The sequence below is a fragment of the Hemicordylus capensis genome, chromosome 1, assembly GCF_027244095.1.
Source record: "Hemicordylus capensis ecotype Gifberg chromosome 1, rHemCap1.1.pri, whole genome shotgun sequence".
Lineage (NCBI taxonomy): Eukaryota > Metazoa > Chordata > Lepidosauria > Squamata > Cordylidae > Hemicordylus > Hemicordylus capensis.
The window spans coordinates 456,366,636-456,394,588 of record NC_069657.1 but is presented as its reverse complement, the minus strand read 5'-3'; the positions used below and the strand labels follow the sequence as shown (position 1 = coordinate 456,394,588).

Sequence of the window (27,953 nt, the reverse complement as noted above, 5' to 3'; positions counted from 1 at the left end):
AGTCCCCATTGGCAACTTTGGGACAGAGACTCTTGGGGTGTTTTTGTTGCAGCTCCTTGTGGTCCCTCTCAAGGCCCCGTTTGTTTCCAGCAAAGCCTCTGACCCACCAGCTTTTGAGCATCCAAGATTATGGACATACTTTTGTCACATACCACAAGATGAAACAAAAGCTACTCAAGACACCCTAGTTCTCCAGTGGCTCTTTTAATTCAAGAAGCGACTCAGTTCAATTCATTTTGGCCTTGGATGAATCACTTGACCATGTCAACAAATCAGAGGCAGGCTGCGTTGCTCTAGAATAACAGAACATGGGCACCAGCCTGAGGCCAGACCCTGCCCCCAGCCAGCAGAAGTCGTCAGGACTGAGCCGAGAGGGAGGCCATCTCGGGAGGAAATGCAGTGGTTGCTTTCAAATGTTCTGCCCTTGGACTGGGGCCCTCGACTGCAGGGAAGTCGCTCAGGGATTCATCCATCGCTGCCGAGAATCAAGGCACAACCAGAAAGAAGGAAATGCGAGAGCATGGAAAAAACACAGAGTGGCATTTTAGAAGTGAGGCGTGGAACCTGGGTGCAATTGTGTGAAGGGTTCCTCTGCCACTCCCAGGTTTAACCACTGCAATGTTGCTACTTTCTCCCTCTGTGGACACATTGGGTGATGGTGGGTGGGATTAATACATGAGGGGTGGGGCAGCTCCTGGGACAACCAGCACACACAAAGGGGGGCAGAGGGTCGGAGCAACGTTGCGTCAGCCTCCCAGGCCCACCGCCCTGCAGAGATGCTCAAGTCCAGTGGACGTGGCCCTAGAAATACTGATAAAGGTAACTGCCCCCCCCCCGAGAGATTGGATTGTTGTCAGTGTAAACAAGCAAGTCTCCACTGGAAAAGGACACAGCATACCTGATGATGACGACGATGATGAAAAAGCAGCATCCGCTCACAGCCCCGTGTTTTGGGCCTGCCACCACAACCCCTGCTCTGCCTCTCCTTGGCCAAAGAGATTTTCCTGTTTCCCCTTTTTGGGTGGTCAGTGCTGTGCACAAAAGGCAGGGGGTCCAGTGCGAAAATAAAGAAACCAATCAAGTCGGTCCCCAACAGTGTGGCCCCATTTGCAGACCGCACAAGCGGAGGGGTGTTTGGGGACTGTCTGGAGGGCAGTGGGTCGATTTCAGGGTGAGCTGACAGTGGTGGCCTCCATCCACACACACCCCAGCCCCGAAGCTCCCATCAGAGCAGGGCCACAACATCATGGTGCATCACTCCAGTGGGCTTGGGGGGAAACTGACATCGACAGGACTTTCTCCCACAAAGGATTTTGCCCCTCAACGGTTCCTCCTCTGCCCCTGAATACTTCCAGCGGGGTTGCCCCCTCCCCAAACATTTGAGCCAGAATTTCTCCATGGAGAATCTTCAGCTCAGCTCTCAAAGAAACCTCCTTGACTTCCTATCTGACTGTAAGATGTAGCAACTCCATGATGAAAGCAGCAGGCTATGGACTTGCGGAGAGCCTCGAGGGGGGAGGGCAGGCTGCCCTATGCACAGGTTGGGCCCCCTCCCCCCTGCCGATTTTCTCTCCCTGCTTCTTTTATAGACAGCATTTGTTTGGGGTGAGTGCGAGGGGCACTGCGTGAATGAAGAGAAAACAAAAAGGACTGTGTGTTTGGTTTAGAAAGCGATGATGCTCAGATTTTGCTACTTTTTACCAAGCGAAACCCACCAATTTCGAATACTTGACAACATGTACATAATGTTAGAGGTGGGGTTTTCGAAAAAGAGGTATTTATGATCAGTGATGCTATGTACTCACCACATATCGCTAGGAAGTCGGGCATTGCAGGGTTGCTGGGACGGGATTTGGATTGACTGGTAGGTTGAGTCGGCCTCCTTGGGTGGTTTCAGCCTCCCATGCACAGAAGAATTGGAGGGCAGCGAGCGGGGTGGGGGAAGAATGGAAGCAAAGGCTCCTGGGCAAATATTCTCTCTTTCTCATGCCAAAGCATATTTGTACTGCTCTTCTACTTTCATTTTAGAAATGAAATAAATCCGATTTCAAGCTCAGCTTGGCCGCTTCTCTTTTCTTCCAACACGTTTCCTTTCCAGGGGTCTGTGATGAGGTCAACTTGGGTCTCCTCCTGTCACGGGCATTCTGTTGTGCTGCAAACCAGGAGGAGAAAAGGACTCTGGAACCTTGGAATTCGACTGGAAAGGGGTTTGCTCCTCCTCTGCAAATGTTGCTGGCAAACAGTCTCTCAGTGTACAGATATTCAGCAAATATTTGATATTCAGCATCAATATTCAACATCTCATTATTGTTCAGCAGCCATCAACATTTGACCATTTGTATCCACAGCAACAGTCCATTTTAAAAACATAAATATTAATGTTGTACAAATAGAATTTAAAATGTAAAAGAAAAAACATCTCACATTTCTAAACAACTGAAGAGCAAATGTTCCATGCACAGCGTGGAAAGGAAACAACTCACATAAGTTTGTACCATTCAGAGAAAAATAAGCGACTGTTCAAGGACCGTGTCTGGAAATACTGAATCTCTGATCTGACTGAGTTTCCCCTTTCCAATTTTCCCTTCCCAAAGATGTTTGAAATAAGTAAGCAACAAGTTTGTTCATCAACATAAAGTTTCAGATTCTGCGTTTCCAAATATCCATTAATGCTATTTCCAAGATTTTGCCAACGAGATCCTTTATTTGTCCAAAATACTCTTGACCTCCAAGTTTAAATAGCCTAACAAAACAGCTATCAAAACTTGTAGCCAATAATGTCTCTGATATATGTTTCCAATAGTACCACTGGAAACACATTCCCACGAAATATCACCTAAAGCACTTGTGTTATTTTTAACATCTCCGTCACATTCAGTGCCAAACATGTTAGAGTCTTATTGATGTATAATACACCTAAGCAATTGCTTATAAATGTCCTCTGTTGTATAATGACCATTAAAGAGCAATTACAACCTTTTATTGTGGACTGGAGGGGGACTCCACCTCTGGATCTCTCTTTCTTGTCCCTTTCAGTTTCTAAGCGAGTGTGGGTATGCTGTCCCAGCAAGAAACAAACATGCTTGTTTGGCTGCAAATCAAAGTGAGTAGGCATTTAATTCTTCTGGAGCACAAGCACAAGAAGGGTGCAAAATCCTTCCTAGAGCCGATACCGGCTGAGAATGGAAATGAGATGGTGCTACAGATGTGCATCCATGGTCTGTCAATGATCCTTATTTTAAATGTGCCTGTGTGCAACAAGCATTACGCATCCAGATCCTATTTGGGAGAAGGAGCAGGGGAGCCAGACTGCCCCCCAGCACACCTTCGCTCACCCCCACCCCCCGCAGCTCCCGTTTCATGGCAGTGCTGCTGCTTCCCCCAGGGCTGACATTCTTTTGGGGAGCTGATGCCTGCCATTTCCACCCCCCGCCCCCACCACAATTCTTCGACTTGTGAATTGCAACATGTGAAGACATCCTGAGAGCGCTTGTTGGGGGAGAAAGTGGCAGTTGCCACAAGCCATGAGAGGAGTAAAGTAAGTAAAGTGTGCCGTCGAGTCAATTTCAACTCCTGGTACCCACAGAGCCCTGTTGGTTTTCTTTGGCAGAATCCAGGAGTAGCTCTCCAGATAAGAGGAGCGTGCCCTTGGCTGCATCAGCCCATTCACTTGTCTCCCTCTCCGCTCTTGTTGTTCTGCAAGCAGGTGAAGACAGACTCCTTCCAGGGGGAGGTAATTCCCACCCCCACCCCCGCTTCGTCATCTTTCATTACTTATTAATCTGTATTTTAATCTGGCTTTGGGGAACATCTGCTTTAAAACTGTTCATAATTCCTTTAATATGTTGCTGTTGCTGCTGCTGCTGCTGCTGCCGCTTATGCTTTTATCCTGTTTGAACTCCAAGGAGCTCTGGGCAATACCACTGGCTCTGCCCTCCCTGCGTATCCCCACAGCAACCCTGTGAGGCAGGCCAGGCCGAGAAAGGGTAGGTTGACTCACTGGTAGGAATCTGGTCTCCCCAGCCCTACACCAGGGTAAATATGTAATTAACCCCTTGAGCATGTTAAAAAACCCCAAAAACCCATACAATAGCATTTCATTTTTCGAGCATCCAATTTTGTTTTCAGATTTTGAAATCAGTGTTCAAATTGAAATATTTGGGAAAATAAATTGCAATATCATTTCAGTTCTCCTTGGAATGCCTTGTCAGAACATGATGAGCTTACCTGTCTTCTGTTGCAGCTCCTGGATGTCCTTGTCCAGGGCGCTTTCCAGATTCGCCGCTCAACAGCAGCAAAAGGCTTCCGCTCAGGCAAATTGCATTCAAAACATAAACAGCAAAGCACCCAGCAGGAGGAGCAGTTTCGCTAAAACTAACAACCTGAAAAAATAGGTTGTAACTTTTTAATGCCAGATATACGACGTCCTAGCTCTATATTGCAGCGATTAAATTCAAAACAAGGCACTGGAAATGTGAACGGCACCCTGCTGTCCATGCGGTGTCACAACGCAGGAAGTGTGGAAGCTCACTTCAGAGATCCGCCATGACCCCACTGCAGGGTCTAATCTGGAAAGCACCCAGGTGGGCCTTTCCTATTGGAGTGGGGATAGCACCACCACCCCCCAACTAACTTTGTAAAATATAAACCACTTTCTCCTCCCAGAAGGACCTCCACTCCAGGATCACACACATCCATACTGTAAAAACACTGCAGAGATTCATCATGATCCCGTTGCAGGGTCTACTCTGGAAAGCACCCTGGTGATGTCAGCCAAGGCCTTGCAGGCTTGCTGGGGCCAGCTGCCCAGAGGCCAGTGAGACCAGGCTTGCCTTAAGGGGCTGCTGCCCTGTTCTCACTGGGCTTGGGGGAGCTCTGCGTTAGAACTGCCTGGAGGCATGGGGAGTGGCCAGCAGAGTGCCCAGCGCAGGCAGGGGGTGTGGGGGGAGCCCCAGGCACTCACCCCACCCCCAGTCCTGCTCAGTTGTAGCTCTGCACCGGATCCTGAGCTATTTCCTGAGTTTGGGGGAAGTAGCTTGACTTATTTCTGAGCCAATCTGATGTGTATGCATTTATTGTTTTGTTTTGTGGGTATTGTTTGTATGGTGCTTGGAGTCAACTAATGCATAGCTTCTAAAAATAAAATTTAAGGACGACGAGCACCTGGAGCCACTTCTGTCAGGAAGATGGCTCCCTGCCCCCACCTGAGACCCCAGGCGTCCAGAATGCTAGATGTGTGAAGTCGTTCAGTCTTGACCCCTGCCAACTGAGCCAAGAGGCACCTTTTTAAAGTGGTGATTCTCTTTATTGAGCAGGGGGAGAGTAACTGGCCCAATCCAGCCCCAGCACAGCATCCCTCCAGTGGCTGTGGCTGGTGTCTAGCTTATGTTTCTTTTTTAGATGGTGAGCCCTTTGGGGACAGGGGGCCATTTTAATTAATTATGTATTATTTTTTTTCCTATGTAAACCGCTTTGAGGACTTTGGTTGAAGAGCAGTATAGAAATATTCATAGTAGTAGTGTATAACTACGGAATGCACCACAGAATGGTGGTGCTGAATGCACCTTCAAGGCCAAGCGGAAGACAGAGCACCCTGGAGAGAATCTCTCTGTGTGTGGTCACTAAGAGTCGACACCGACTTGACGACACTCAATCAATCAATCAATCAATCAATCAATGTGTAACTCAGTGTGGTTATTCTGCACAAGCTCAGAGACACTCTGCACTCTTGTTTCTCTTGTTCCATGCATGAGCCCTAGCACCAGAAACAGATCTCAAAGGCCAGTCTTGGATTTATCCGCCACATTCTGAATGGGAGCCTTGATCAGCCTTGCCCTTTCATTGATATGCGCCTGTACTTTGCAAAGAGGAATATGCAGCACCCGTGAGTGAGGCACTTCTCTCCAGACTAGGATTCCTCAGTAGTTGGCCCAGCTATTTCCTGGTGGGAGGCAGGATCAAGGCTCTTCCCATCCTCATCCTCCCCAGGAAAAGGTGACGGGAAGAGAGCTAAGAAGGGTTTTGTTTTTTAAAAAAGTCTTTTCCTCAAGTCCAGTTAGCAACAGGTCCCAGAGCTGCATAGTGCAATCAACCCACCATCCTCCAGGTGATCCACTGGTTGGAGCAATCTTCAGAGATGGTCCATGCTGGATGTCTTGCCGAACAAGGTGACTACATATGTTTGGGACTGAGAAAGCCGGGGCAGGGGCAGGGCCGGATTAAGCTAGTGTGGGGCCTGTAGCATATGTTATGAAGGAGCCCCAAACTAAAAATTGCACATAAATATTGAAACATAAGTTATTTACTTGCATAGGAAAGTAATTAAATTTTTTCATTTGCCTAGTTCCCCTCCCCCACTAACCACCCCATGCCTCCACTCAGCTGAGCCAGCCAGTCAACAAACTTTGCAAAACACACACACATACCCCAAACACACACTTTTGTGACGCCTGACCATGGGTTCTCCTTTGGAGTTATTTTCACAAAGAGAAAGGGGGTGGGGAACAAAACTCTGAATGTTTAAATGAAAAGGTTCTCAGGAATTCTGTACTTTGAGAAATCTGAACCTATTAGCAATTTTGGCACACAACAGTGGATGTTTGATTCCAATGTGTGCAGAACATATTGGATCCCAGCAGCCATCACATTAAAAGGGCCATTTGACAATATTAAGAATCTATGTTTAACCTCTTGTGCAAGCCTGACAGGAAGGCAGATGTATATTTAAAATAGTTGATGCATTGCAAATGAATGTGATTATGATGAGGTGCATTAGCAACTTCCATGAAAACAGAAGTATCCAAAAGACAATCTTTTAGCAGGAGGCACATTTTCAATCTAAATTACACTAACATGTTTAATATTAAAAGGAGGAAATGGCACAAATCATTCAGTGCAACCCTAAGCATGTTTACTCAGAAGTAAGTCCCACTGAACTCAATGAGCCTTACTCTCTAGTAAGTGTGTTTAGGTTTGCAGCCTCCGTTTATCTTTGGACAATTTCAGCAGGCATCCCAATGTAAAGCTAATGAAGTTGGCAACGCAGCAGTAGTTATTTCAGTTGTAGAGGAGAGGAAAGGAGCTCACCTTAAATGTGGCAGTTCCTTGAAAAGCAATGATCACAAATTCCCTCCCAACAGCACTAGATACTGTTGCTGCTGGTCTTGTTGGGTAAGGTCAGTTATATCCTCCTTTAGTATCTGTCAAGATACTAAAGGAGGATATAAGTGACCTTACCCAACAAGACCATAATATAATCTCCCTCCAAGCTCCCCTCAATTGATCCACTAAACTTTGAGACTCCTCTTGCTGTGCATCTGAGTTACTTCCGGCTTTCTTTTTCTTCTTAAAGGTACACATTCTCATTGTTTATCTTTACCCTCTCCCAGTCAGTCGGAAAACGCTGGCAACATTCAACTAGCATCTTCTTTAGCTTCCTTTCTCCGCCCAGCATTAATAGTTGTTTGTTTTTTAATCTAAACTGCTTTTATTTCTTTTACTCTCTTTGTGTATGTTTTTAAAAACTTTTACAGTTTAAACAAATAAGGACCAACTCCCTGGCGATTAAGTTATCTTTGAGACCCCTTTGCAAGCTGTCTGTTCCTATTGTTGTTCTTAGTACTCCCTCCTGTGCTGCTTAACATAATAGCTAACCCAATCAACACCATGGTGCCAGGAAGACCTTGCTTAAACGCCCTCGAGGGAGGCGAGCGTTGCCAGAGATGAGAATGGACTGCAGCAGGCAATGAGGAGAGTCAGCAGAGAGCACCAAATAGAGAGCAAAAGAAGGGGCATTCAAGCCAGGCGTGCGGGGCCCTAGAAAACGCGGGGCCCGTAGCAAATGCTACATTGGCTACTATGTTAATCCAGCCCTGAGCAGGGGCTGTGATGAGCTTCTATGGCATCACAAAGTCACCAGAGCCGGAGAAGCACATGTTAATCAGAAGGAAAAGGGATCACAGTCTGGAGAGAGGGTTGACCTTCCAGCTTATTAAGAAGACTCAGAACTGGGAAGCCCAGTGCTTAGAACCCAACGTCCCCCCAGGACTTCCTCTGTCTGCCCTAAAGGAAGGACGAGATCCCACACCTCCCCTCAGCCCACGTGATCCAGACCACAGCACATGCCACAAGCAAAGACAAACAGAAGCAGAAAGGTGGAGACGGGCATTGGGCACCATGCGACACTGCTGGTGGGAGCCCCAGTCCTTGCGGCTGCACGGTGGGGCGTTGGGCTCCTTTGGAGCTCCGTGCAATCGCACAACGTGACACTTCTTCCCATTACTCCAACAGGAAGAAACATCATGCCATGTGACTGTGCCGTGCTCTCATGGAGCAGAATGCCCTCTCACACTAGGAGCAGGGGCCTGTGTTTCCAAGCTGTGCAGCCACGAGGACGAGAGCATCACACTGTGTGGGGACGCCAGTCAGGAGGCTGAGGAACAAAGGCACATCGGAAGCTGCCTTCTCCCATGCCAGGCCACTGGCCCAGCTAGCTCAGAGAGGGGCATAACTCTAATAGGGCAAGGGGAGACAGTTGTCTGGGGGCCCACTGCCTTGGGGCCCCCCCCAGAGGCAAGTCACATGACTGACCCCCCCAGCCGCGCACCCGCCTGGGCTGCCTTCAGTTGTATTCATCCTCCAAAATTGATGTGAGTGTTAAGACCAGGAGCTACCAGAACAGCACATCTTTCTCTAGTACCATTGCATGACTTGCTTCGGGGGGCCCATTTTAAAATCTTGTCTCTGGGCCAACTCCAACCTTGCTACGCCCCTGATTGTCTACACAGACTGGCAGCAGCTTCTCCAAGGTTGCACCGTCACTTCTACCCAGGTTTCCCTCCTACCTTGCTTCCACACAACCAAAAATTGGAAGCACACACAGATGACAAACTGGGGTAGAACACAGTTTCTGATTGTGCGGATGGTTGCAAAATCTGACACATGGAATTGGCACCTCCCTGGCCCAGCTTCCTTAACCCAGTTGCCAAGGTCTTCTCGCACATTACCAAGGGACACATGATCTGCAGGAACGCTTCTCCCACCCCACCTTCGCCCTGCACTCACCACATCCAGCCAAGAAGAAGGCGGTTGCTTGCGGGGCTCTTTCCTCCTCCTCTCCTCCAGCCCCTCCTGGTTTCCCATTGTGTGCAGCCGGGCTGGCGCTCACATCCTGCAGGGCTGCTGCAGAGGCATCACTGCAGGTTCCATTTGCAAAGCAATCAAAACTAAGCTGTTTAAATGAGGCTCTGTTTGGGGGTAATAGCATTAGAGTGTCTGGAGAGGCATTAGGGAAATAGCAAGTCGCTTTCTTAAGGAGCTTAATTCAATTATCGATGCAGGGAGGTTTCAGGCTCCAGATTGCTGCTCATTTGCAGCGGCCTGACTGAAAGGGGCAGGAGAGGGCAAGCGATATCATGCACACCACTCACTGCCTGCAGAGGGATGGAGCATTGGCAGGCCTGGCCTTGCTCAGGTGCGGCACAGACGCCGCTGGCCTTCTGAGAGAGCTGGTGGTGGAACATCGTGGCGAAGAGACCCATCAAGCATCTCCAATGCCATGGACAGAAGAGGCCGGCTGCTTGCTTTCAGTCTCACTCCCCACCTTTGCAGTCTGGGAATAATTGCACTGGCCTACCTTAAAGGGCTGCTGTAAGCTCTGTGATGTCCTTTGCATTTTATCCATGTTGAAGATGAAGATGTTCTGGAGCTGAGGCTTTGCAAGCCATTTTTCTACCTGAAGGACAAGATGACTGCCTGCCCCTCTCTCTCTCTCTCTCTCTCTTTCTTTCTTTCTTTCTTTCTTTCTTTCTTTCTTTCTTTCTTTCTTTCTTTCTTTCTTTCTTTCTATCTATCACATTTTTATACTGCTCAAAACACAAGGCTCTGAGCGGTTTAAAACTTTACAACAATTTAAAATGTAAAATGTTAAAACTATTAAAAGCACAGTTAAAACAGTATCTAATTAAAAGCCTGGGTGAACAAATGTGTCTTGACTCCTTTGTAAAAGTTGTCAGAGGCTCTTATTTCATCAGGGAGAGCGTTCCAAAGCTTTGGGGCGGCAGCAGAGAAGGCCCGTCCCTGAGTAGCCACCAGACGAGCCGGTGGCAACTGCAGACTAACCTCTCCAGATGATCTCAATTGGCGGTGTGGTGCATAGCAAAGAAGACGTTCTCTTAAATACCCAGGGCCCAAGCTGTTTAGGGCTTGACAGGTAATAAACCTTGTATTTTGCACAGAAACTTATCGGTAACCAGTGTAGAACTTTTAGAATAGGCATGATATCGTCTCTCTAAGATGACCCAGAGACCAACCTGGATGCCACATTCTGGACCAACTGAAGTTTACGGACTACATACAAAGGCAGCCCCACATAGAGCACATTGCAGCAGTCAAGTCTGGAGGTGACCAGCAGATGTACTACTATTCTGAGGTCATTTGTCTCAAGAAATGGGCGCAGCTGGTGTATCAGCCAAAGCCAATAAAAGGCACCTCTGGCCACTGCCTCAACCTGGGACACTAGGGAACAGCAGATGGGGAGCACCCACCTACTGGTCGGTGTTCAGCATTCTCAGGCCATACTGCTGAGAGCAGCATAAAGATGTAACAACAGCGCTGCAGAAGCAGGCCCAAGGCCTATCCAGCCATTGATACAGACCTGTCCTCCTTTAAGCTCCTTTTAAAGCCATCCATACTAGTGGCCATTGCCACATCCCATGGTAGGTGATTCCATAGGTTAATTATGCTCTCTGTGAAAAAGTACCTCCTTCTGTCACTCCTAAATTTCCTGGCCTTCAGTTTCATGGGATGCCTCCTGGTTCTAGTGATGTGAGCGGGGGAGAAAAATATAAGAATGTTTTCTGGGTCAGCGCAAACTTAGGAACATAGGAAGATGACATATACTGAGTCTGACCTTTGGTCCATCTAGCTCAGTATTGTCCACACAGACTAGCAGTGGCTTCTCCAAGGTTGCAGGCAGGAGTCTCTCTCTCAGCCCAATCTTGGAGATGCTGCCAGGAAGGGAACTTGGAACCTTTTGCATTCAGGTGCTCGTCCCAGAGCAGCCTCATCCCCAAAGGGGAACATCTTCCAGTGCTCACACATGTCTCTGATTCAAATACAAACCACGGCAGACCCTGCTTAGCAAAGGGGACAATTCATGTTTGCTGTCACAAGACCAGCTCATGATCCTTTCTTTTGCAAAGCAGCAAACAAGACAGCAAAGATCAATGGGGAGGAGAGCTGGTCCTGTGGTAAAGTGTGCTGTCAAGTCGATTTCGACTCCTGGCAACCAAAGAACCTTGTGGTTTTCTTTTGGTAGAATACAGGAGGGGTTTACCATGGCTTCCTCCTGTGTACTACGAGATGATGCCTTTCAGCATCTTCCTGTATCGCTGCTGCCCAATATAGGAGTTTCCCATAGTCTGGGAAACAGATCAGCGGGGATTCGAACTGGCAACCTGAAGCTCGGCAGTCAAGCCATTTCCCCACTGCATGAATTGTCCCCTATGCTAAATAGAGTCTGCCTTGGTTTGCATTTGGGTGTGAGGCTACATATGAGTGCTAGGTAAGATATGATGGGCTATAGCAAAGTGGAAGAGCATCTGCTTGGCATGCAGAAGGTCTCAGGTTTGACCCCGGGTGTCTCCAGGTAGGGCTGGGAGAGAAACTCCTGTCTGCAACCGTGGATAAGTCTCCAACAGTCTCTGTAGACAATGCTGAGTAGATGGACCACTGGTCTGACCCGGCAGAAGGCAGCTTCCTATGTTCCTCCTTCCAAAGGGCCAGGCCAGCAGGGTCTATTTTTAGCCTCTCTAATGTGGTTAAACTCTGAATTATCTACGAAGGCCATATGCTTGCTCAGCTAGAAAGACAGTGCCAGGCCACGACTCTAAGGACCACACCGTCCCTATCTGCTTCCTTAAGAAAGGACTTAAATAGATCTTCTTCTCACAGAAATCACTGTGAGCGGGAGCGAAAGTGGGAAGCCAAGCCCCTTTGAGGCTGCCAGGCAGTTGGGTCCTGTGTGCTCCTGAGTTGCCAGGGCCCCAAGAGGAAAGCTTGTGATGGCTTTGGGGGAAACGAGCAGTCAGTGCTGGATTTAGGCCCAAGCTAAGCATTAAGCAAGCAACCGCTTAGGGTCCCACATTAGAAGACAAAAATATACTTTGAGGGCTACGCACACATCTATCATATTGAGTTAATACATCTGTGCAGGGGTGATTAAGGTTATTAGACCAGGGCACAGTTTAGGCCAACACTCGCCATCATGGCTCCAAGCAGCGCCCACCACTTCAGACCCACTCTGGCGCTGCATGGAGAGGGTGTGATGGGCCAGAATGGGCGATGGGCCAGAGCGGGGCTTCTGACCCCTTTGTGTAATAAACTGGGGCTTTTTAAGATGGGCGCAGCTTGTCCTAATCCGGCTCCAAAGGTGTTCCAAAGTTGTTGCACAGAAATCTCAAAGCAGCCACCAGGAGCCCATTTTCTACTACTACTACTTCTACTATTCATCATGGGCGTAGTATGCATTAGACAAGCAGGGACACAGGTCCCTAGGCCCAGAGGGTCGAGGTGGCCCCCAAGGGGCCCCCAAGCAGGCCGCTCTGCAGACGCCCTGCCCCACCCCCCCAATGCCGCCCCGGCCCCACCTCCCCTGCCTCTTATCTTGGCCTCTGGGGGTGGGGTTGAGCCAAGCAGGGCAGGACACCCCCTGTGGCAGCGGCAGGCACTGTGGCTGGCGGGCCTCTCCGGCTGAACCGTTTGACTATGGACGTTGCATACCTGTGACGTCAAGGGCATGTGATGTCCATATGCAGGTCCGCATGACGTCATGGGCATGCGACATCCATATGACATCACGGGCATGCGACGTCCCAGCACCCTCCAGGGTGCTAGGTTGCAGGCACACTGCGTGCATGTGATGGGGCGGGGGCCTGCCCAGATTTTGGCCCCAGGCCCAGGGGGGTCTCGCTACGCCCCTGCTGCTACTACAACAAATATTTATAGACCGCTCTTCAACCAAAGTTCTCAAAGCGGTTTTCATAGAAAAATAAATAATACATAAATAGGATGGCTGCCTGTCCCCAAAGGGCTCACAATCTAACAGGAAACACAAGGCAGGTACCAGCCACAACCACTGAAGGGATGCTGTGCTGGGGCTGGAGAGGGCCGGTTGCTCTCCCCCGGCTACATATAAGAGAATCACCACTTTGAAAGGTGTCTCTTCGCTCAGTTAGCAGGGCTTATATTTTCTGTATACGGATCCCTTGACACATGAGCAGAACCGGGGTAGTGCAGTGGCTAGAGCGATGGACTAAGCCCAGGAAGATCTGTGTTCATATTTGTGCTCAGCGATGATGCTCACTGGGTGTCGGTGACCTTGGGTCTGTCATGCTTTCTCAGCCTAGCCTGCCCCTCAGGGTTGTTGAGAGGATAAAGGGGGGGGGGAGAGCTGGGTTCACTGCCCTGAGCAACTTGCATGCAGTATAATACATAAATGGCTTTCACCTGCCAGTGTGTAACCTCTGTTGGAAGGATTCCTTTTAAGGGACCAACCTACCTACTGTGAAGCAGCCGTCTGCAAGCTTCTGAGTGCCACAAAATTCTCCATTTGGGAAAACCAGGTAACACAACTCCATGTGTATAGTGAGAGCTTTGTACAGGTAGCTTGCACAGACCTGCTCCTTTTCTCTTTCTCATACATTAGACATTCTTCTAAATCCCTAGTCACCTTTTCTTTCGTTCCTCCAACTCTGGCCACAGAGTATGTGAGGCTAATACATTAACTACATTTAGTTGTTTTTTTAAAAAAATAATAATAATGGGTTTAAAATGTTTTAAATGATTTTAATTGTTAATTGATTTGATGTTTTAAATGATTTTAATTGTAAAATTTTAAACAATTTTAATTGTTATTGGTTTTTAATGGTTTCTGGTTTTCATTGTAAACCGCCCTGAGCCATTTTGGAAGGGTGGTATAAAAACAGAATGAATGAATGAATGAATGAATGAATAAATAAATAATAAACTACCCAGAAAGCAGAGATGCAAGTTTTGGGCAGTACAGAAGCATTTTTAAATAAATAAATAAATAATGCAGCCCCTACACCCATTCTAGGCCGCTTCCTGCCTCCTTGCAAAGCTCTCCCATACCCTGGGTTCTCCTGTTATATTACCCTCTCCTCTCCTCTCCTCTCTCCTCCTCTCCTCTCCTCTCCTCTCCTCTCCTCTGTATCTGCTTAGAGCAGCAAATGGGAAATGAAGGACTTCCATCTGGTTCTCTCGATGGACACATAGCACTTACTAGCACTTACATTTATATACCGCTCTATAGCCGGAGCTCTCTAAGCGGTTTACAATGATGTAGCATATTGCCCCCAAAATTCTGGGCACTCATTTTACCGACCTCGGAAGGGTGGAAGGCTGAGTCAACCTTGAGCCAGGATACTACATGCCAGGATACTACACGCCTGTGGTTACACATCTGGTTAAGGAAGCCGCCTCTGCCAGATCTGCTGCCCAGAGTGGGCTGCTTTGCCCTGCCTGGGGCTGAAGGAGAAGGAAGGGAAGCTGAGGCCAGCCTTCCGCTTTCCTGCCCTTCATCCTGTTGACCTCCCGACTGAGTGACTGAGGGGTTTGCGCCTGATGCTGCTCTCTGCTCCGCGGGCCCGCTGGCAGCAGGACAACACGGTGCATGTGCAGACTCTCCAGGAGCACCAATTTCTTTGAGTTTGGGGAGATGGGGAGGGTCAAATCTATTTTTGCAGGAATCAGGTGACTGTACCGTCAGCAGCAACCTTCTCCTACTCTGGCTGTGCCTCATTTAGGCTCCCAGGGGGTTGTCTACACATGAGTGGATCCCTACTTGAAAGTCTGAGGGGGTGATGCTAAAGCCCCCAACGTCTTTGCATGATCACCCCCTCTAAACCCCCCCCATGGCCTCAAGTCCAGACCCCCTGTTGGAAGGATCTCAGGGAGGGCATCCCTGGAAAGGACCCCCCCCCCCACACACACACACCCCAGCCCTGAGCTTGAGCCTGGAGGCCTTGGGCAGCTGTTGACGCCACCAGCCCAGACGGGCCAATGACCTGACTTGGTGTGAGCCCACAAGGGCACCCCTGCGGAGGGAACAGCAGACGGAGGGTCCCTTGAGTCCCAGCTCTGGCTTCCCCCACTGGCTACCCTGGGGAGCCCACCGTCAGGGAAGGACAGGGCCGGAGCTCAGCAGCAGAGCGTCTGGTCTGCAAGCAGAAGGTCCTCCTCGGTTCAATCCCCGGCAGCAGCATCTCCAGGCAAGGCTCGGAGAGACTCCTCCCGGAAACCCTGCAGAGCCACTGCCAGTCAGAGCAGACAAGACGGAGCTTGATGGGCCAAGGCTCTGACTCGGTAGAAGGCTGCAGCTTCCTGGGTGGCTCACCGCCGGCTCCAGAACCCTCCCTCCCACCCCTCCTCCTGCTCCTCCTCTCTCCCTCCGAGAGGCCCTTGGCCATCACCCTCGGAACAACCACCCATGGGAAGGGCAACGGGCAGGAGAGCAAGGCGGGCGCTGATGCGGAAGCGGCGAGAGAGTATTATGTGGCATGTCAGGCACTCTTGGCAACTGACTCAGTGTATGCTCGGGCTGTGTGCAGCCCAAGCATACACACGACTCCATAGCTGGGATAAAGAGTGCGCTCTCACCCTTTATCCCAGGTAAAAGTCTGGGTACAAAACCCAGGCTTGCAGGGGAGGCAGCACCAGGATTGGGATCGAACCTGGCACTGCACACAAGTAGCCCTACCCTGGTAGGGTTCTAACCTGGGTAAGGCTGCTTGTGTGCATAGACTTCTCTTCCATGGGATGTGGTGATGGCCACGAGCTTGGGTGGCTTGAAAAGGGGCTTGGACAAAGTCATGGAGGACATGTCTATCAATGGCTACTAGTCAGGCGGCTATAGGTCACCTCCAGCCTCAGAGGCAAGATGGAGCCTCTCAATACCAGTTGCAGAGGAGCAACCGCTGGAGAGAGGGCATGCACATACCTCTTGCCTGTGGACTGGTCTGTGACTGTAAGAAAGGAACGGAGTGGAATTGCTAGAAGCATGGACTTGGGCGCATGGCTGGCTGTGAGAGATGTGGAGCAAAACAGGAGCAAGAACCCAGGGCCTTCCAGTACTCAACAATGTTGGCTTTTCCACACAGCTATATGATCCCCGGTGAAAGGGTCCATGCAGGTTTTATGGGAAGAGGCTATTCTGCACCCATGATACTGGGAGGTGGCCAGAGAGATGCTGTGTATCTGGTTGCCATGGGTGACCAGCACCTTTGTTCTATTCTTCTTCTGGCCATCGACATTCCAGGCAGGAGAATATGGGCCAGTGTACAAGTCATTCTATGAAGAAAGACGAGCTTGAAGAATATCAGGTAAGGAGCGTCATTCCGTCCCCACTGGCCATTGCCTCTCATCTGGTGTGGTCCTCATAACAAGGTAGTCCCTGGCATCCATCCAGGCAGCCCATGTAATGGCACCTACAAGCCTGCCAGAAGCCTTGTAGGCTCATTAGCCCCACCTTGAACTGATATCGTGGAGATAACCTGTGACTGGACTAGGCTGGAGCCAAAGGCCCCGCCCATCCTGGCGGGCTGCTCTCTCCAGACACCTGGAGATCCTGCCAAAGACAGAGCCCATTTGCCGTCTCCATGGCAACCACACTGCAGATGCTTTCTTCTGGCACCTCATAGAAGGTCACCTGACCTCTCTCCCCCTCTTAATGAGAGCTCCCCGAAAGCTGAGAAACTTCACAGATCTTACAACAAAATTCTTTTCACGTCCCTTGAGAATCTTGCAGATGGGCTGCCTGAGCAAAAGTCTCCAAATGTGTCTGGAGTTTCTTTGGGGGCAAAATGAGGCAGTTTCCACCGATTCAGCACTTCCAAGTTGATCCATTGTCTGCGTTTTAATGGACTAAGTGATTAAGCGATTGCATGTTTGGAAATGTCAGCAGTTGGGTGGCATTAAAGGAAGCTTGAGAGGACAGGCTGCTCATTATCCCAAAGTTGCCGTTGGAAAGGCAGCAAGGGGCCAAGGGTCAGCAGGAAGATTTCCTTTTACCCTCCTTGTTACAGCAGAATCACAGTCATGTTGAAACACGAATGAGGGTGCCCATATCGCTCAGTCGCACCAATTAAAACTGGCCAACAGGCCCTTCCTGTTCAACCTTGGTGCAGCAATGGCGGACCACGCCACAGATTCCCAGTTCTCCCAGCACAGGCTTTCACAATCAGCCTGTAATTGCTTAGCTGACACCATGCAGATGTTGATTCTCCTTTTGCATCTGATGTACACATGTGGAAACAGGTGAGCACATAACTAGAGACAAGTATCCAAGATATACGTGACAAGGTGCTGAACTGCATTGCAGCATGATATCTCTGTCATCCCCCGCAGGTTCTGATGTTTCTCACCAAGGGAGAAATCCTACGGTAAGTCCATCTCTCCTTCTTTCACCCAGGCTCTGGTCCTGGTGCTTCAGGGCAGTGCTGACGGGCCTTTTATGAGCTCCCCATGCAAATGTGACTCCTTCTACCTGGTGTTATGTCTCCACTAGGCCCATTTGTGTTCAGAAAATTCAGATTTAGATTCAGATTTGACCCGATCTGAATTTGACAATATCTGATTTGGATTCCATGGGCTCTGACAATATTGGATATTGGATCGGATTTGGAATCCAAATGCAAATTCTGACATAAATTTGGATTTTTTCCCCCATAGTGGTCAATGGGGAAAATTTAAAAATTACCAAAAATCACTGATTAGCCCTAGAGCCTTGAAACTTCCCACACATGTGAGGAAGGAGATCAGGGCCCCCTGTAGTGAAGTTGAAAAAAACTGGTGAACCTCTTGATGTTTGGTTATATATATATATATATATATATATATATATATATATATATATAAATAAAATGGCTAAAAATTGGTGAAATCAAAAACTTCTAAACTGAAGATCCTCCTTGGACCACCATTCCATGCAAATGTGGAGGAATCTGCCCTTTGATTTCATGAAAGGGGGCAACAACATGTCCCTTTCAGCTGCTTTTATATTTCTGGAATGAATGAACATACAGTTATGAAATCTGGCACATATGAAGTCTGCATTTGCAGGACTGTGTGTAATTTGTTTCAAAGCTATGGGTCATTGCCCTGATTTTTTAAATCTAAAAATAGCTTAAAATGGTGAAATCTGGCTTGTTTCAAGCCTTTACCAAATGTTCTGGTTCTGAAGCCCCTCCTTGGACCATCATTCCACACACACGCCACCATGTGCAGGGAAAAGGACATTCCTTTGAATTTATATTAACTTTTTTTCTTTTCCATTGCAGGAACAATCAGACTTTTTAAAGGGGGTTAAAAGGACTTCACACATTTTAATCCCTTAATGGCTAGAAGGGAAAGTGAGAAATTCTTCCTAACCACAAAAAGAGAAACATTCAAAGTATTTTCACTTTTATTGACTGTGTACTTCTGCAATCAAATAAAATCAAAGGAATGTCTTTGTTCCTCTATATGGGGATGGCATAATGGTTCTAGGGAGGGCTGCAGATCCAGAACTTTTTGTAAAATTCTGGCAGGTTCTTTAGCCTTTTATAATTTTCAGTTTTAATTTGAACCTAATAATCGTGGTTTTTAATCTGACTTTAATTTTTTTTTAGTTAATTTTATTACTTTTATTGCATCTGTGTCTATCTTATTGTTGTGAGCCGCCCCGAGCAGTAGTGCACTGGAGGGGCAAGGTATAAATATTTAATAATAATAATAATAATAATAATAAGAAGAAGAAGCCAATTACAAAAAGCAGCTTTACTGGGAACAGCCTATATTCTGCGATGATATCTATAACTGACAATAAAATTCAGCCATCCCAGGTCCTTGGGAAGGACTCGATGTTTGGATAAAACAAACCAGTCAATAACACCTGTCTGACTGTGTAAACAAGAAATAATAATACAATTCTGGCTTGAAACAAGCCAGTTTTAACCTCCCCCCCCTATTTTTAGTTCCCCCCCAAATCCCCCCCCCAATAAAAGGAGTTACCCATAGCCTTGAAAAACATAACACTGCCAATGTTATGCCAATGTCCTGCCGATGTGGACTTCATTGTGCCAGAATTCATAACTGTATGCCCATCCATTCAGGAGATATAAAGGGGAGGGCAAAAGGGGCATGCTGTTACCCCTTATCATGAAGGCAAATGGAAGATCCCTCCACATGCTGGTGGAGTGATATTCCAAGGAAGGTCTTCAGTTTCAGACGTATTTGTAATGTTCTGGCTTGAAACAAGCCAGATTTCACCATTTTTAGCCATTTTTACATTAAAAATTTTAAAACACCAAACATCAGTCGATTGACCAATTCTCTTCACATTCACTACAGGGGGCCCTAACTGACTTCCCCATATGTGTGGCAGGTTTGAAGGCCCTAGGGCTCATCTGCTCTGGGAGGCTCACTGCCTCCTGACTGCAGTGGGTGAGGGATTGATAAAGAGGCAATTCAGGCAATTGCCTGGGGCACTTGTGTACTCCTCGAGGAGGAGGAGGAGGGGTGGCTCAAGGAATTGTGGCACCTGAGGTGAGGCATCAAATGCTGCCTTGCCCCCAAACCCTGTTGGAGGCCAGCCCCCTTTTCAAGATGGCCTTTGAAAGGTTTGAGAGGGGGGTGCAGGAGGGGAGGTTGGTTGCCAGCATATTCATAAGAACAGCCCTGCTGGGTCAGGCACAAGGCCCATCTAGTCCAGCATCCTGTTTCACACAGTGGCCCACCAGATGCCTCTGGGGAGCCCACAGGCAGAGGTATGTGCATGTTCTCTCTCCTGCTGCAGCTTCCCTGCAGCTGGTATTGAGAGGCATTGTTCCTCTGAGGCTGGAGGTGACCTGCAGTCATCGGACTAGTAGCCATTGATAGACCTGTCCACCATGAATTTGTCTAAGCTCCTTTTAAAGCCATCCAAGCTGGTGACCATCACCACATCCCATGGCAAAGAATGTGTGAGAGGGAGAAAAATTTCTCTCTGTCCACCCTCTCCATTCCCTGCATAATTTTATACACCTCGATCATGCCTCCCTTTAGTTGCCTCTTTTCCAAGGTAAAGAGCCCCAGGTGTTGTAGCCTAGCCTCATAAGGAAGGTGCCCCAGGCCCCTGATCATCTTGGTTGCCCTCTTCAGCACCTTTTCCAGTTACACAATATCCTTCTTAAGATACAGTGACCAGAGCTGTACGCAGTACTCCAGATGGGGCTGCACCATAGACTTGTCCTCGTGTCTCCTTGTGTTTCTTGCAAGCTTTGCAAGAAGTGTGAGGAGAGGCACATTTTGCAAGGGTCGCCAAGGTCAGATTGCTCCGAAGAGCTGCTCTGATGGCCATGTTTGGGGGCATCCCACCACCCTGCTGGCACCCCAGTAGTCTGCCATCTGAGGTGACTGCCTCCCTTTGCCTTCTGAAAGGGCCGCCCTGAGGTGGAAGCCTCTGGAATGTCAACCCTGAGGGTGGTAGTGACGACCTTTGAGGAGAGGAGTCAGCATCAAACCAACAGCCCCTCCGGCCACCCTCCATCATAAAAGCCCCTGGTGGTGAAGGCACACAGCACCAGTGGAGGCCAGGCAAAGTGGGAGCAGCAGCGTCCCATTTTAAATCACTTGCAGCACATTCAAGGGACAAGTCTCTGGAAGTTACGGGACTTGGTTGACCCAACTCCTGCTGTCCCAGGAAACTCCCCCAAGCCCAGCAGTACCGCACTCTGACCGGTTCTCTCGTCTTCTTCCTGCAGCTCTCCAGGGCCTCCCCCTCCTCCCATTAATTGCTAATGAGTCTGTAATTGTCCCAATCCTAATTGCTCCCTGGTGGCTGCTATTTTAATGTTTTTTAAAAGGACATTCTCATGTTGGGTCTAGAGCAGGCCTCCTCAACTTCGGCCCTCCTGCAGATGTTGGCCTACAGCTCCCATAATCCCTGGCTATTGGCCACTGTGTCTGCAGATTATTATTATTATTATTTCAATTTCTATACCGCCCTTCAAAAAATGGCTCAGGGTGATTTACACAGAGAAATAACAAATAAATAAGATGGATCTCCCCAAAGTACTCACAATCTAAAAAGAAACATAAGATAGACACCAGCAACAGTCACTGGAGGTACGGTCCTGGGGGTGGACAGTACCTCCAGTGACTCTTGCTGGTATCTGTTTTGTGTTTCTTTTTAGATTATGGGAGTTGTAATCCAAAAACAGCTGGGGGGCCAAAGTTGAGCAGGCCTGGTCTAGAGCCACCCTAAGCCAGGGGAATGGCTGGGAAACAAGCCTCTTATGTAAAGCATAAAGCAGGACCCAGGTCAACTTTCCACGTCTCTGTTTGCGCTTTAACAAATGCAGTGTGCCAGATACTAGTTGCAGGGGAGCCACAGCAGGAGAGAGGGCATGCACACACCTCTTACCTGTGGGCTCCCCAGAGGCATCTGGTGGGCCACTATGGGAAACAGGAGGCTGTACTAGATGGGCCTCCTTGGGCCTGATCCAGCTGGGCTGTTCTTAGGTTCTTATAAATGGCTGCAGCAAAGCATCCAGGAAACACCTGAATCTATAGCCTGTTTCCATACCTGCCAACATATCCCCATTTTCCCATTCAGGTGAATGGGAAAATAGGGACACATTGGAAGTATGTTTTTCACGTGTTATGTTCTGTGCATGTACAAGCTGTGTGCAGCATAGGCACACAACAGATCCGTATGCACACATAGAGGTATTCATGTTATGTTCAGTGCACATTAGAGAGGAGAGCTGGTCTTGTGGTAGCAAGCATAACTTGTCCCCTTAGCTAAGCAGGGTCTGCCCTGGTTGCATATGAATGGGAGACTAGAAGTGTGAGCACTGGAAGAGATTCCCCTCAGGGGATGGAGCCACTCTGAGAAGAGCAAGAAGATTCCAAGTTCTCTCATCCCTGGCATCTCCAAGATAGGGTTGAGAGAGATTCCTGCCTGCTGAATTTTATCATCAATACTGTTGGTTATTATAGATATTGTCGCAGAATATAGGCTGTTCCCAGTACAGTTGCTTTTTGTAACTGGCTGATGCTGATTTCTGTGGCCCCGATGGTGTTGAGGTGCTCTTCAAGGTCTTTTGGAACTGCACCCAGGGCGCCAATGACCACTGGGATGATTTGGGTCTTTTTCTGCCACAGCCTTTCAATTTCAATTTGTAGATCTTTGTATTTGGTGATTTTTTTTCTATTTCTTTTTCTTCTAGTTTGCTATCCCCTGGTATGGCTATGTCGATTATTTTGACTTGTTTTTCTTTCTTCTCGACTACAGTTATATCTGGTGTATTGTGTGGCAGATGTTTGTCTGTTTGTAGTTGGAAGTCCCATAATATTTTCACATCTTCATTTTCTTCAACTTTTTCAATGTTATGGTCCCACCAATTTTTGGCTACAGGTAGCTTGTATTTTTTGTAGATGTCCCAGTGTATCATCCCTGCTACCTTGTCATGCCTTTGTTTGTAGTCAGTCTGTGCGATCTTTTTACAACAGCTGATGAGGTGGTCCACTGTTTCATCTGCTTCTTTACAAAGGCGGCATTTGCTGTTTGTTGTGGATTTATTATTATTATTATTATTATTATTATTATTTTCATTTTATATCCCGCTCTTCCTCCAAGGAGCCCAGAGTGGTGTACTACATACTTAAGTTTCTCCTCACAACAACCCTGTGAAGTAGGTGAGGCTGAGGGAGAAGTGACTGGCCCAGAGTCACCCAGCTAGTTTCATGCCTGAATGGGGATTTGAACTCGGGTCTCCCCGGTCCTACTCCAGCACTCTAACCACTACACCACGCTGGCTCCCTTGTTGAGGGAAGTAGGTGTGGAGTGGGGAAAATAAGCAACAGAGACACAATTGGAAGTTCAAAAAAGCAAGAAAAGGGTTACTTGGTGCAAAATCTTAGTTCCAAAACAGTTCCGTAACATTAAGTAAAAAGGGGTGGGGTGGGGTCAGCTGGAGCAAAAGCACGAGAAAAGCAAAGAATAGCCAAGACCAGCAGCCTACACAAACTAGGCTCAGCAAGAGTCTCAGAAGGACGGCAAAGGATAGCTTCTCTCAAAGCACCCCTCTTTCCCCTGCAGTCGGGTGGGCTCCTTCACTACCACCACCTAGTAATCTCTGCCTCTGCTTTGCTTCAGTGATTTCAAGCAATCTGCCATTAACGGCCCCAGCCAGCTTTCTCCTGCAGTCTTGCTTGCCTCTTCAGTGTTCCAGCTCTGTCTCTCTGGTTCTTAGTCCTATGCAGCTCTAATTCCAGCTCTATCACCAGCTCTAACTACTCTCTGCTGCAGGCAAGCCTCCTTTTATTCCCTTCCCTTCCCTTCCCCACCTCCAATTTTCCTAAACAAACCAATCAAAATAAATACACGTTCCCTCCATTTAAAAAAAATATAGCCAATCAAATCAAACCCTTTCTTCCCTCCAGAAATTAACCAGCAGAACTCTTTCCCCTCCCAAACTCCCAGAGCAAAGTGCAGAACAGGAGCTGTGACCAGCTGCGAAGCCTGTCGAACAGTGGCCTGGGTCATAGGAAGGAACATAGGCAGCTGCCATACACCAAGTCAGAGCCTTGGTCCATCTCGCTTAGTATTGTCTTCACAGACTGGCAGCGGCTTCTCCAAGGTGGCAGGCAGGAATCTCTCTCAGCCCTGCCTTGGAGATGCTGCCAGGGAAGGAACTTGGAGCCTAGATGCTCCTCCCATAGCGGCTCCATCCCCTGCGGGGAAGATCTTACAAATAGCTCACACTTCTAGTCTCCCAATCAAATGCAACCTGGGCAGATCCTGCTTAGCTTAAGGGGACAAGTCAGGCTTGCTACCCCAAGACCAACTCTCTTCCCAACTCGGCGGCCCCCTCCAGTTACGTCCCATGCGTATGATGTCATGTGCACGGGGGCGTGGCTCTGGCTCCAGAGGAGCCCAGAGCAAACTCCCCTCTCCTGCCTGGGCTGCCGAGAGCCCGAGCGAACTCCCTGTTTCTTATTTCAGGCAGCGCTGGCTGGTTCTAAGAGGAAGGGGGAAACGTCCTATCGGACAGCCAGCGCTGCCTGAAATAACAAACAGAGAGTTCCGCCCCGGTTTCTCGGCAGCCCGGGTGTGAGAGTGGGGAGTCACTCTGGGCTCCTCCAAAGCCCGAGCCACGCCCCCCCCCACAGCCTTTTTCCTTGGTGGCCTGGGTCCTCCACCCCTGGCTGTGAGCTTTTGGCCCCTGCACAGCTCCTTAACACAGAACATCGGGATCCAGTACATCTACAAAAATCTGGAAAACACGAAGCAGAGGTAAAGGCCTCGTTGCTTCACTTTGGGCAAAAACAAGAGCACTCCTGTCCTGCCATCTTCCGCTAATGTCCTGAACTCCTGCTAGTGCTTATGTAACAAGAAAAGTTCAGGATGGGGCCCACTCCCGGCAGCTCCCCTTTGAATCACATGGTCTGGGAAACAGTCATCTACCTGCCCCCTGCATTTGATGGGGCCTGTACCTGGGTTCTCTTTTTAAAGGGATGCATGTTCAGTCTGTGGCAGATCAGGCCCACTGATCCCAACCCACCACAACAAAAAAACAAAACAAAAAAACCCCACCCTAGAATAATCCCATTATTAACTTCCAGCTCCCTTAAGGCTTCCATACCTCACACAGACTTGGGGGTGGGGGTGGGACCATTCTAGTAACCAACTAAAGTGAATTCTCCACACAATCATTCACACAAAAATATGTGCATGTGTACAGATACTTTTATGCACATAGGGCATAATATCTGAATACTGTGCTTAGCATTCCCACCGACAGCCTGCTGTTCTCTCCCCCTTCAGTATCCACGATGCTTTCTGTAACTCGTGTCCCCAAGGAAAGGATTACAGACAAGCGAAACTCACCACGGAGCAGTTGTGCACCTGGCCGCAGCTGAAGGTAAGCCTCACAGCCGCCAGAGACAGGACCGCACTAAGGAGGCACTCTCCGTTTCCCCAGCAGCTGGGAGCTTCATGGCCTCTGCATGCAAGCAAGGTCTCTGGAGGTTTATTGTGCTGCATCGGGTATTTTTTTAAAAATGGCAAATATGCATGCAAAGCATGGAGGAGTCAGTCACCCAGACAGACAGGTGAGCGTGTGAAGCCACCACTTCCACAAAGCAAACGACACCTCTTTGAAGCCCCCGCCCGCCCCCCCCCCGACACACACCCAAGACCAGGCGGCAGCTTCCAAACAAGCTGCAGGAAAGCAGCCCTGCCAGCATTCTCAGTGTCCCCCTCCCATGTGCTGGCTCTCTTCTTTGCTCTCACCCTCCCTGAGGCAGTGTGCCACCTGCCCACGAAGGAAACACCACCCGGCCATGAGCTAAAGAACAGGTGAGAGAGCTGAGTATCTCCTCACCTGACACCACACACAAGAGCATTCTCTCTTGGCCACATCATGATCTCAGCATCTGTGGCTGCCCCTGCTTACCAGAGATGCTCCTTGGTTCCCTGGGGTTCAAGTTACCTGTCCCTGATCAAGCTTGGTCAGCCTCCAGTTTTTGCCTCTTGGGGGTGCCTTCTGTTAGAGCAGAGATGCTCAGCCTTGGGTCCCCAGATGTCGTTGGACTGTAATAGGCCACTGGGGCTAAGGATTTCTTGTTCTTTGTTGCAATAAGAACAATTACAATATATGAACATATCAAGGATGATGATAATACAGGTAAAGATAGGATACAACCAATGCAGGAGGAGAAGATGGAGAAGGAAGAGAAGGAGGAGAAGGAGAAGGAGAAGGAGAAGGAGAAAATATTTTTTTAAAAAAACCCACCCTATTTCAGGATATTTGGCTTATGTTTCAAACAGTTCATTGAAGTTCAACCAAATTGCTAAGAATTCTTCTTTACCTTGACAACAACAAAAAAGAGTTCAGATTCAGACAAGGAACACCTATCACTAATCCAAAGTTGTAGTTCAGGAGTAAATTTGTCCTTCCAGTGTCGTATTATAATCCTTTTGGCAACAACCCAAGCACGAAGAATCCACAGTTCTTGATGTAGTGCTAAATTCCATATGCTGGGGATGTACCCCAACAAAACATAAATGTCCTTAATGGACAGTGATAACTGCAATGTCATATTGACTACCTTGTGAATTTCAGACCAAAATGGCGCAATAATTGGACCAAACCATGTGTGTAAGTGTACCATCACACAAATTACACCTCCAACAAGAAGCAGTCTGAAACCAACATTCTCTGAGGTGTCCAATAGAAACGGAATAAAAGTTTCTGCTGTATTGGATGCATTTTAAGATCTAAAAAGGCATGTTTCATTGCCTTCAATGCGACTCGCCATTGATTTAATAAAATAGGGTATTCAAGATAATTATTCCAAAAATCTTGGATATAATCAATATTGATCTTATCAGTCTTTAAGTTTCTGATAGAGCGAGGTTACAGGCTTAGGTGGATTTAATAAATGTTCCAAATCTAATAATAAAGATGGAATTTCAGAAGCTGCAATCACATCAGGGCCAAAGAGTCATGACAATAAATGTTTTAGCTGGATAAACTGCCAGCTAGCATTTGATGGCATATCATATTCAGCTCTCCAAGTGTCAAAGGATTTAAAATCAGCTTCGGAAGATATCAATTGATCTAATGTGATGGCATTGCAAGAGGCCCAGTTAGCCCAATAAAAAGATTTACCAGCAATCCTCAGATTGGGATTCACCCACAATGTAAGCTTTTCATGCTGAAAAGGATCAAAGCCATGTCTACAACCCAGGAAGGATTCTCCATATATGCCCTACTGATTTAACTACTGGTAATCACCCCAATCCACAAACAAATAGTGAACCGAGTTGTAGTCCAACAACATCTGGGGACCCGAGGCGGAGAACACTTGCATAGTGAAAGGTTAGTGTGGTTATTTGGGGGGTGGGGTCAGCTCCCTTGCAGGTTTTTTAAGAGCATGAATCTCTGAAAGGGGTGTCGGTGCATCTTGTCTGAGTGTCTCCCACACTTTCATAGAATTAGGGGTGAGCAGATCCCATTCCTCAGTTCCATTCCTGAATTGTTCTGGGTTGCCCTGGCATCCCTCTGGCTCTGCTCAGGTTCAATTCAGAAAAGGCTTCTGGCTTTCAGAATGTCGGAATGGATTTTGCAAATGGACCCTAAACTGAGGAGGGAAGAAATGAGGAAATATAGATTCCATAATCATTCCTGGTGGGCCTGGGAAGAGTTTTTCGCCCCAAATCCTGGGGAGAAATTCTCCCTGGCTCCAGCATGTGCCTCTACAGATGAATGCTGTAGTCCCAGACACCCAGGGGTGGGGCTATGGGGGGCCCCTAGTGCCGGGGGGGGGGGTAGAACTACCTCCTCCCCTCCCTGTACTTGGAGGCAGTCATGACTGGAGAGGGCAGCCATAGCCATAAGGCATTTCTTGGAAACACAAGGGCATAGACGTGGCTTATGCGCACTCCCAGGAAACATGCTTGTGGGCAGCCTCAAAGAATTCTGAGAGGACGACCATGAAGCAAGGATCAATTCTTCCTCGGAAAAGCTCTTCCCCCACTGGCTGAAATAATGCTTTCCACCAATTTACCTTGGACGGTCTTTCAGAGAACTTCCCCCAAAATGTCACCATTGATGTTACAATGACAAGCTTTCTCCAGCAAGGAAACTGGGTTTTAATTATGAGTTCCAACATTTTGTAGAAAAGGTGAATGTTTCTCCCTTGAGGATGTGCGAACAAATACCATTTGGCCTTGGGGGATGTGTCCTTTAATTTACTCCATTTTTATGCTGCCCTTGCTCCAGAAAGGACAAGCTCATATAGATGGTCCCCTTTTTATGCTAACAGCAACCCTGTGAGGTGGTCCGGCTGAGAGAGGGTGCCTGGTCCAAGAGCACCCTCTGAGCTCTGCATCTGAACTGGGGTTT

At 48.3% G+C, this 27,953-nt stretch overlaps 1 protein-coding gene and 1 long non-coding RNA gene across 3 annotated transcripts in view; one reads left to right on the top strand and one right to left on the bottom strand.

The window, feature by feature from the left end:
• Nucleotides 1-196: 196 nt before the first annotated feature.
• LOC128324896 (uncharacterized) lies at nucleotides 197-16,400 on the bottom strand. Of its 2 annotated transcripts, none has more exons than XR_008307156.1 (4): nucleotides 16,019-16,400; nucleotides 4,228-4,382; nucleotides 1,806-3,091; nucleotides 197-475 (listed from the first exon to the last, which is right to left on the bottom strand). It is a non-coding gene; the product is annotated as an uncharacterized LOC128324896 (long non-coding RNA). The 2 variants fall into 2 exon arrangements; XR_008307157.1 differs by having other exon boundaries at nucleotides 1,806-2,152; nucleotides 16,019-16,398.
• The window catches only part of CIB4 (calcium and integrin binding family member 4), a 43,514-nt gene continuing 31,881 nt past the window's right edge, over nucleotides 16,321-27,953 (top strand). The window contains exons 1-3 of the mRNA XM_053250035.1: nucleotides 16,321-16,400; nucleotides 17,425-17,459; nucleotides 24,869-24,965. Coding sequence (XP_053106010.1) covers nucleotides 16,347-16,400; nucleotides 17,425-17,459; nucleotides 24,869-24,965 — 186 coding nt within the window. The 5' untranslated portion in view covers nucleotides 16,321-16,346. The remainder of the gene's footprint in view (nucleotides 16,401-17,424; nucleotides 17,460-24,868; nucleotides 24,966-27,953) is intronic.